Raw genomic sequence first — 10,655 nt, forward strand, 5'->3', positions numbered from 1 at the left:
ACGGAACCCTAGTGGGCCGGTCCCCCATCGTCAGAGAGCTCGTCAGTCTGACTGAGCATAGGGCCGCGCCCCCCCAAGTCTGCGTCAAACAGCTCGCTGTCCAGTCAGGCTGAGAAAAGCGAGGCCCCCACGTGTGCCCCAGCCTTTTCTGGCTGTGATGAGGGGAGACATCACTGCGGGGAAAGGGGTGGCCTCCTGGCCACCATCACATGTCACCCTGGGTCGTGCACAAAGGTCTAAGAACCGTGGAGAAACCTGATGTTATGACATAGCCATGTTGGGGGAGGGGACAGAGCCAGAGCCACGAGGAAGCCCAGGTGTGGGTCCCCGGGCGGTGCTGTGGAAGTACCTTGAGGTCCCTCCGCTCCAGGTGCAGGAGCTCGGAGCCCCGGATGTCGTGCCGTGTGAAGATGTCCTTATACTCACAGAGACTGAGGTGCTCCAGCCAGGCGGCAACCTCCTCCGTGCCCCAAAGATGAGCTGTCGGAGACGGAGACGCGAGCGCGGTCAGGGCCCAGGGCCCAGGGCCAGGCAGGCGGCAGCCAGCACCCCAAAACGCCCCACATGCCCCAGCAGCCAGGACCCTGAGATGCCAGCAGCAGGCGCCCGCCACCCAGCCACAGGCACTGCCCGAGCTGTTCGGAAAGCGGCAGGGGAGCCGCCCGCTCACGGGAGCGAGCTGCGGCGGGGCTGCTGTCTGTTCCTGCCGGGTCCGCCATCTGCCTTCAGGACATTCCCTGTGTCCCCGGAGGACTGCAGAGCAGACGGAGCTGACTGTGCCGCTGAAGCCAGCTCCCCTCCACCTTACAGAGGGTTCATGTCACTTTGGGCCACGGCAGGAAAGGAGACACACAGTCATTTCATGTGGTCAGAGCCACCACCATTGAAAAAACCCCAATTTCTAGACAAACAGAAGAAGAAAAATCAAAAGGAGCTACCCTGATTGGCAGCCGACACCCCCAAAGGGCCGCCCGGCACCGAGTGCTAGGGACACCTGTGCTCAGGGCCAACCCTTCGGACAGAGGTTTTAAGCCCCAATTTGATGACCCAAAGGCAAAACGTGCCTTAGGGTCATTTTCTATCGATTTCACCACCCACAGTAGCTGGTGGCCCAGGTTCCAGGGGGCCTTGATCAATGAACCGATTACACTGCAGTCAGCAGCCCCTCGGAGGAAGCAGGCCCGAGTGTGAGCTCCGTGTCTCTGTCTTGTCAGCTCTGCTGTCCTCCTCCCCACCTCGCTCCCCCAATCTAGGGCAGGTAGGTGGCTCTGCGGCCAGTCACCCAGAGTCTGCATGGGGAGTAAGTTCAGGGCCGGGAGTGACAACGGTCAGCAGCCAGCGCAGAGCAGGAGGGCGAGGGTCAGCTCTGCAGCTACAGATGGCCAGCTCGGCGCAGGCCACAACCGGGGTCACAGCCCAGGGACCACGCGCGAGGAGCCGCAAGACCCAGGGAGAGGCCAGGGGGGCGGTACCCGGGGCTCCCAGGCTGCCGTGAGCTTCTCTGTTCTTGTTGTTTTTCTCCTTCTTGAACTTGGTCACCAGGCGGAATTTCCCGCTGCGGCTGCGTTTGGAAAGATCCAGTGTCACGTTCTGTGGGTGGAAAGTGAGAAACGGAAGAATCAGACCCCAAGTCACCAGGGCCCGAGTCTCGCCTGTCGGAGAGGTGGCCGGGGCTTGGGAAAACATGCTTTGTTCCAGATTTACTTGTGTTTTTCCTCAATTTTCAGTCTTGTATCTATTTTCAATGCCTTTTAAAACAGGTTTCACAGTGATCAGTGTGTATTTTCATATTGTTTTCATTTCATAACGTGCATTTCTCCTGTCGTGAAAAAGCTCTGTAAACATTTAGATATCGGCACCGTTCTCGGAATACGATCGAGTTATTCAGCCAGGGCTCCTGGTGTCACACGAGCCGCCTCTGAGGACCAGCATGACCAGCATCTTTCTAAATGAGCTTTTCCTGCACTTGGTGCTTTCCTCGGATTTAGTCCCTGAGGAATCTCAGGAAGGGGAACATGGGCGGCATGGGGACATCATCCCGGGGTGGCCATCTCCCCATAGACACCTCCAGCGGCCTGGCAGAGTCAACGCTGCCCCAGCGTCACTTGGACTGTCCTGACGGGTCTGTGACCCTTCCTGTGTGCACGGCTCGTGTCCGTGCAGCACCCCACCACGTTCACAAATAAAGCTTAGTTTCCTTATTTTTCAGGTGTGCCGAGTTCTTCCTGCCCCAGGGTCCTGCCTCCCGACATCCCCACACTGACCCGCGGCTTTATGACACACTTTCAGATCTGACCGGGGCGTCTGGTCGCCCTGAGAAAACACTCCCCAGCGGGAACATGCTGCCGCACCACCCCAGTGTCCCCATGTGCCCCTCGCGGCGCCTCCCTGGACTTATCACGGACTTTACGTTTTTTTAAGTTTTCCACCAGGAAAGCGACCTCTGGCAACATTTTCTCATCCATCACTGTCAGTACTCAAGAAAGATTTTTACGAACTTCTTATATTTGGCAAAATTATCGATTATCGGTTCTAACAGCTGGTCTGTTAAAGACCCGGAGCTCCAGGCGACCATCACAGCCACCTGTCCCCTCGCTCCTCGGCACTTCCCGCAGGAGGGGACGGCTGCCGGGGGAGGCGGAATCCTCTGTTAATCTAGACAGAATCCTATTCCGGATTTCACGATTTATTTTTTTTAATGCGTACGTGAGCACTAAACTTCCAACTTTTAATATGGATATCTTCATCCAATCATAAGATGGGGAGACTAGTGCAATGAGGGTGATTAACGTGTTATCTTACTTTGTCTCCCTGCCTTATGAAATAAACAAATTTCAGATACAAACTCTTCAGTAAGCAACTCTAAAAGAAGACTCTTTTAAAAACATAATCACAGCACCGTGATCACACCGACGCCACTAAGAATCCATTACATCTAGAGAATTCATTTGTGTGCAATCTCCGACGGCTGTAAAGGTTCATCCTCATAGCTGGTTTGTTTGAATCGGGACCCTATCGAGGTCCAAGAGTGACAACTCGGCTCCTGTGGCTCTCAGTCTTTCCCTGCCCTCTTCTTTCCCCTGCAGAGAAACCAGCTGTCCTGCAGGAAGCTGACCTCCTGGCTCCCTCCCCGCTCTGGAGCTGCCGAGGCCGGGGACACGGACAGGTAGGCAGGAGGAGGATGTCACCGGAAGATCCCCCGCTACCCCCCAGCTGTTCCCATCCATTCCCCTCCCACCTAAAGCCAGTGTTCCCCCAAGGGATGGGAAATAGCCTTTTAACCCTCTGTACTTTCCAGCTGAAATCCTTTTAAAAAGAATTTGTTTCATCAACTATTTGATTTAAAGAAACAATTTGTGTGAACCTACTGATAATACTAAATTCTGGAATCGATGCTCTACTTTTAAAAAATGAACTGTGAGCGTTCTGGAGATCTGCTTCATGACACTGTGAAAACGCCTGACCTGACGGAGGCGGTAAAGCTTATGTGTTTTCCCACAATTCAGAAAACTGAACTGGGACAATGTCCAACTTTTTCTAGCTTTGATACAGTTCCTTATATATGGAAATTACATATTCCTTGACATGTTTTCTTTGAAGGTAATATTTTTTCAAGCTGTTACGTGGCTATTCTTTTTAAAATGTCCTCAGATTCCAATTTGTATAGTATCCGTTTTTCCTGAAAAAAATCAAGTTTCGTCAACATTTTCAAATGTATTAACATTTCTTTGAATACAAAATTTTCTTATTGTTACATTCCCTTCATCACTTCATTTTCATTTTTTTCTTATTTATTTTACTTTCCAAGAACCAGCTCATAGATTTGCTACCTCTTTTTTGCTTCCAAAAAAATGATTTTCCTATTTTCACACTTTCATTTCAAGAAGTTTTTGCTTTAAACATTTTATGCATGTAAATGCAAATTAAAATTTGGGGAGTAATTACTAAAAGAACAGTCAAAAAGTAAATATCCTCAAACTACTACAGGGGACAGAATTGTGTGGAAGCACAGACTCATCAATCGAAAGGGAGAAATTAAAAGAAATAAAAAGTGGGACAAATACAAAGTACAATTCTATGATAAAAACATGTCTAAATATATCACTAATCACTGAAAATGTAAACAAATGTAAATAGACTGAACTCTCCAATTAAAACGGAGTACCAAACTGGATAAAAATCCAGCATTTAGCAATATGCTATTCATAAGAGAGACATTCCAAATAAAGCTTGAAAGTAAACACATGAAAAAAATATACCAAATAAGTGAACTTGAAAATAAAAAGAACTACTAAAGGTCTTTACACAACGATAAAACCTATATGCACCCAATAACCTAGCCTCAAAATACAAAAAGCAAAGATACACGAAATCACAAAGATAAACTGAGACATCTATATTCACGGCCAGAGAGTACAAAAGTAATTGATAAAGCAAGAAGACAAAAAATAGATATTATTATTTTACTAATACAGAGTGATTCACTTTTTATCATTTATTGTATTAACTATGTAATTTTATTTTTATGATAACACTGTTACTTTGGAATTTACTGTGTTTTCTTGAAATGGTTTATTTTTAATCTTTCTGTGTCATAAGTTTTTATTGGGGATATGGAAGAGAAAACGGGGCTCTTTTTTTAATACGATCTGAGAATTTGTTTTTAAGAGAAGAATCTACATATTTCTTGTTATTTTCATGTTGTTAACTACATCTTTATTACTAGTCTCTTATTTTCTTGTAAATATAATTTTTGTTTCTCTTTTGTAGTGATTTAGAAAGACATAAATCCTTTCAATTACCAGAAACTACCTTTAAGTATTTCAAAAACATTACTGATTCTACATTTTCCTAATTATCAAAGTCAAGAACTTTTTTTTAACTTGCTTCCCCTTTCAGGGGAGGAATTTAATGGCTTTCATTCCTCTGTCCTTGTCGTCTCTTCACAGCTCACTGTCCAGCTCACGGTCTTTGAAAATTTCATCAGGAATTACGGGGCTACGTTATTGTTACATCTGTTGAATGTTTTACACATCATTTTAGCACTTTTCTTTTAAATCAAAGTAGTATCATATTTATAATTAACTATTTAACCAACTGTAACAAGCTTGGCCTTTTATACCAAAATGCCCTCATTCTTAGGTTGCTGAGTGCTGCTGCCTGGTGGGCTGGACGGCCTCCGAGTCAGCTTTCCACGCAGCGTCTGCGTCTGTCAGCGGCCGCCTGCATACTCAGGGGAGGGTACACGGATGGCAGGCGCGCCCTCCTCTGTCCCCTCACCCTATTGCTGCCAACACATTCTCTCTCTCACGCCAAGCTGGCAGCAGGGGCACCCAACCTTCAGGGTCTAGCACTTCATCTATTGAGATGCGCCACCCTAAGGTGAACATTTCTCCTGGTTCGCTCTGTTCTATTCCTGAGAGAAAGGCAGACTAGGACTCGCCTTCATCCAGACGCTGCTCATGAAAACCAAGCGCTTGACAAGCGCCTCTCCAGGGCTCCACCTGCCTGCCCTCCTGCCGCTGGAGGTGGAGCAATGTGCCCAGGCTCCTATCTGTCCCAGCTGCAGCACCTGTGGCAAACTGGGGTCTCTAAACACGTGTCAAAGAAAAGCGTGACTGTGAGTCAAACACATCAACTCTGTCCCTGTCAAAAATAAACCTCTAAGAAACTGCCGTTTATCTGACCAGTGTCCCCATAGTGGGGCATGGGAGGGTGGCCCAGCCTTCTCTCTATCCATTTCCTGGTTAGCCCGCAGTTCTGTCTCCAAGGGCAACAGGTGCCCCAGTCATCAAGGGTCATTCTCGATACCAACTCCCAACTCCTTCCTCCTGCCAGCCTCTCCCGCCTTGAAGGCGTTTTGACAGACAAGCCTGGAGAAGCCTTAATGGGGGCTGCAAGGCCCACACATCCTAATCCACAGCCGCACACAGGACACCAAAGGGAGAGCCACTGAGTCCAGGGATGGCCACACTGAAGCCCCGTGACCCACATACCTCTTCGTCACTGGGCTCCGTGGGCTGGCACAGCCAGGGAGCATCTGCCAGCTTCCTGAGCTGCTGGTCCATCTCGGCGAGAGCGGCCCCCAGCCGCTCCTTCTGAGGGGGGTCCAGCTGCTGCTCCAGCAGGAGGAAAGAGGGACACTGGTTACAAGAGCGAGGAGCCGGGTGACAGCTCAGCCCTGTGCCAGCGCGAGGTCTGCCCCAGGGGAGTTCTTATGAAAAGCTCTGAGGAAACGGAGTCATGGAGCAGCGAAGGGGCCCGTCCAAGAAGCAACAGTGACAGAATTAAACTCTCATCATAAATAATGGAGCAAACCAAGCCTGCCTGAAAACCCCACCAGCGGGCCTGACACTTCGCCTGCTTCCTTGGGACCCCCTGTCAGAGGGAGAGGGGACAGCCCCGCCTGCCTATGCCACGTACAGGAGGTGCTGTCAGAAGCCACGACAGCAGCTGTACCACTTTGGGACGGCACGGTGTTTTGGGAGGAAGAGGAGAGGGTATGAAAACGAGACCTCTGGGCGAGTCCCCAGCTGTGATTTTCAGCTTGTCACTCTGCCTTCTCGGCCCTCCGCGTCCTCATTTTTTAACACGAGAAGGTGGCTGGGCCCTTGGGCCTCTCCCTGGGCTAGCTGCCGCGATTCGGGCCCGCCGTGCCTCCCTGGGGCCGCTAATTCAGCCAGGCTGGCGGGGCTGCCAGTGCCCCACCACAACGTCTAAGGAGCTCTGTCTACAGTGAGAGACATTCCTGTCCACAGGACTCCGAAGTGCTGCAGGTGATGTGGTCGCCACGTGGCCTGGTCACGTGGCCCGAGACCCCGCCCACAACGGGCCGGGCTTCCTGAGGCCAGGAACTCTGGGCCAGGACGCGCTGCCCTCTGCGCCCAGTCGCCCACCCACGGGAGCCCGCGCCCAGCTCACCAGGGCCACCCTCCCGGCCAGCAGCAGCTCCGTCTCGCTGCGCAGAGCCCTGAAGTTGTTGACCATGTCCAGAACACCGCTGCCGGTCAGCCCCTGCAGGAACCAGAAGAGATACCCTGTAGCAGGCCCGCGGGCTCCGGTGCAGAGGGCAGGGCCAGAAGGGCGCAGGCACCTCAGCGGTCCTGGGCTTGTTGTACACGCGGTCCATGGCCTTGGAGCTGGCGTTGACGGCGTGGGCGAGCTCCTGCTCCATGTCCCGGTGGGACTGCGCGATCTCCCGGATGCTGGAGAGGGCGACAAACACGGCACCCGTGAGGGCCGAGAGCAGGGCGCCGCAGCAGCACCTTGTGGGCATGTAAGTTCAAGGTCTGCCCGGAGGGCCCCCAGGGGCCCCGGGCCTGGCCACGATGGCCAGCGCGGAACGACCTCGCCGATCATTTCCTGACAAGTGGCACAGAGGTCTCACATGAGAAACCTGATGTCCAAATCCAGGTCTCTCCAGGAACTCAACCAGGGAAGAAAATGCCCCAAACGAGATGCCTTGTGAAACAGCAGATGGTCAGCACGGTTTGCAGGTTGGCATGGGGAGACCCCTGACCCTTCCCGCAAAGAGACAGTGCCTACCATGCGCTGTAAGTGGGATGAGAGAACCCGCCTCTGAGGGGGACAATCCTGGGACACAGCCCCAGGCAGCAGCCCCGTGCCTGAGGGACATTCTGGGGGCAGAGGGCGAGCACAAGTCAGGGGCGCGCGGTGGGCTGAGCTGGTGTAGAGAACGACTTGTCCGGAGTCTCGGGAAAACGGGGGGCTGTTGACAGACTTGAAACAAAGCGATGCATGGCAAGTCCACCTTCCCAGCAGACCACTGGGGCTGCCACAGGTTTTCAGGACACAGGCATGAAGACAGCAGGCAGTCAGAGCCTGCTGTGCGGCAAGGCTCTGGACCAATGCTTACGACGTAAGGTAATGAGGGCAGAACTGGCTGAAGACCCGGGGGGCAGGGGTGGCGCCAGCTACCTGAGATGGAGAACACAGAGCACGGGACATGCCACCAGGGAAGGACCCAGAGCCAGAAGGGACACACTGAACCAGAAATGCCCGTGGGGGACCCAGGACAGCTGACAAGCTACAGCTGACACCTGGGGAAAGGGCGTGAGAGGGGCCGGCAGTGCTCCTGGCGAGGGCGGAGGGGGACACGGGGACAGCAGCACGGAGGGACAGTCAGGAGCACCGGGCCAGCATGCACCGTCAGGGCGCGAAGTGAGGCAGGGAGGTGAAGTACAGGTGACAGACCGACCCAGACTGGCTGCAGAGTCACCGGATGAGGTGACTGAGAGGGCACAAGCCACCAGGCTGAAGCGACCTTGCCAGCGAGAGGCACACGGCGCAGACGCACCAGGTGGGTGTGGAGAACTGACGGGGGACAGAGCGGTGATCGCTGCGCTGGAGGGCCACAGCGGCTCCAGGAGCCGCTCCTCAGAGGCTGAGGGAAAGGAGACGCCTTCGGCGCTGCCTCTTGGGAACAGCGTGGAACAGGGAGGGGACTGTCCCGAGGAACCCGGGGTCGGTGTCCGGATCTGGGAGCTGGCTCTGAAGATGCCTGTCGGCCCTAGATGGCCAGTGGGAACGAACCGAAGCCACGGCAAGCAGGAAGCCCGCTCAGCCTCGTGCAGGCGGACCGACCGGCACTGAGGTCCGGGGGCGCTGACCGCCAGAGGGAGGCCAGAGCCCACCTGTGGATGAGGGCTCCCGCCGCCTGCCCGAACTGGTCCATCTGTGTGGCCTCCTCTTCGGACAGGGTCTCCGCGTGCAGCGAGAAGGACGGCGGGCGGGGCAGCTCGCACTTCTGCTTGTCCTCCCAGGACTTCAGGGTGCTCTCGAATGCCTAGGGCGCAGAACCCGGCATTGCACGTCTGCCGCTCTCGAGAGGAGCGCGGCTAACGGCAACCGTCCCAACCGGGCACCGGCAGGCCGATAGCCGGGAATGGGGACACGACTCTTCCCTGCCCTGGGGAAGGGGACGGGCCCAGGAATTATCACCTTTTGGCTTAATCCTCGTGTCTAAAAAAAATGTAATTCCTAGAACGAAACATTAAAAACTCAAGGTCTCACTGAGTGAGGGGAGCAGGTGTTCCTCTTACCCTGTCTCTGGTGAGCATCTGCGCCCGGTTCTTGTGAATGATCCGAATGTATCCCGGGGGCTGGATCCAGGCCTCTCCGTCCACCTGCACAGGCACGCCCTCGTCCCCCAGGATGGAAATCTTCACTGTGCGACACTGAGCAAACAGCAGCCTGTTACTTGTGCACCAAGCTGAGCCGTATGGCACCGTCTCGGCACTGTGGCCTTCCTGTCCTACGCACCCCAGCAACGCCGGCTGACCTCGGGGGTGACTCCATCCCCCGGCAGACCTTGCGGTCAGAGCATCCTGTCCAGCACCCCCCACCCCCACTGTCCCCTCACCCAGCACTGCATCTGTGATCACGGGGAGGAGAAACAGGTGATCAGACAAGAGCACCAGGCCCATGGTGGGGACTCATGGCTTCCAAGAGCTGCTGGGTCCCTGGGCACATGTGAATACGCTCAGAACCAACGACCAGTGAGTGCTTGATGACGAGCTGCTCTTCTTTTCAACAAAAAAAAATGCTGACGAAGAGTTAAAACTGAAATTCAAGCAGCCTACTGTGCGGACAGACTGGTGTGGCAAGGACTGGACAACACGGCCCACAGTTTGGGTCAGCTGGTGCGTCAGCCCCTCCCCAAGTCTGTGTGCGTAACGGTGCTGCCCTCCCCAGCCCCACAGACAGACACTCGCTCCTGACCCGTCACCAGAAGGAAGGAAGGGAGCTCTCTCCCACACCTTCTCCACAGGCCACACGTGCTCAGCCTCCGTCCCCAAGCTCAGACGCGGGCTGAGGCCAGGCCTGTCTCAACGCATCCCATCCCAGCAAGAGGGGGCAGGGCACAGGTGGCACCCACAGAGAAAGTCAAGGCAGGGGGCTCAGGTGGGGTACAAGTTGGCCCCAGTTTTGAAAGTACTTTTAACTGTCAAATAAGCAGATGCGAAGGGGCTCTTGACCAACTCAGAGGCTGGGCTGGCAGCCTGGGGGCGCGCCCAGTCTCCTGGGCCCTGTGCACCAGGGTGCATTCGTCGGGGAAGGCAAAGTCTCGACACTGGCTCTGGCCGGCCCCGCACCTCCAATCTGCGTAAGCCAGACTGTTCCGGGTCCCACCCGCCTCCAGTACCTGGGCAATCCGGTGATGCTGCAGCTTAATGACCCGAGAGACAGCCATCTGCATACTGCCGAACACGGCCACCACCTCCAAGATCTTATCATCGAACGAGGGAGCTGCAAAAGTCTGAAGGGGCCGGCGTCAGAGCTGACCTGGCCAGCTCCTACAGCATGCCCCCACTCACCTGGCGCTGCCACACTGGTAAAGGCCAGATGGCCCACTACAAGGTGACCCGTTCTAACTGGAGCAGCAGTTTCGGTGCTAAACCCGTTACTGAGATGCTGAAGCCAGCGGCCTGGGGTCAAAACCCGTATGTGCCACTTATGAGCTGTGTGTCCTTGGGCCCGTTACTTAACCTCCCGGCCCCTCGGTTTCCTCATCTATAAAAAGGTATAATGCTGGTATGATCCCCAAGGGGCTGTTTGTTATGAGGACTGTTAGTGCGAGCCAGACGCAGAACAGCGGCCGGCACACAGTAGGTGTGTAGTCACTGTTAACCGCT

At 54.2% G+C, this 10,655-nt stretch overlaps 1 protein-coding gene across 1 annotated transcript in view; it reads right to left on the bottom strand.

Moving 5' to 3' along the window:
* DGKD (diacylglycerol kinase delta) overlaps positions 1–10,655 on the bottom strand; it is a 70,938-nt gene that overhangs the window by 2,266 nt on the left and 58,017 nt on the right. Inside the window, exons 21-28 of the mRNA XM_006906618.1 lie at positions 10,166–10,279; positions 9,063–9,197; positions 8,655–8,806; positions 7,094–7,205; positions 6,922–7,014; positions 5,997–6,116; positions 1,473–1,590; positions 350–480 (exon numbers count right to left, since the gene is read on the bottom strand). Coding sequence (XP_006906680.1) covers positions 350–480; positions 1,473–1,590; positions 5,997–6,116; positions 6,922–7,014; positions 7,094–7,205; positions 8,655–8,806; positions 9,063–9,197; positions 10,166–10,279 — 975 coding nt within the window. The remainder of the gene's footprint in view (positions 1–349; positions 481–1,472; positions 1,591–5,996; positions 6,117–6,921; positions 7,015–7,093; positions 7,206–8,654; positions 8,807–9,062; positions 9,198–10,165; positions 10,280–10,655) is intronic.

This window comes from Pteropus alecto, unplaced genomic scaffold (assembly GCF_000325575.1).
Source record: "Pteropus alecto unplaced genomic scaffold, ASM32557v1 scaffold110, whole genome shotgun sequence".
NCBI lineage: Eukaryota > Metazoa > Chordata > Mammalia > Chiroptera > Pteropodidae > Pteropus > Pteropus alecto.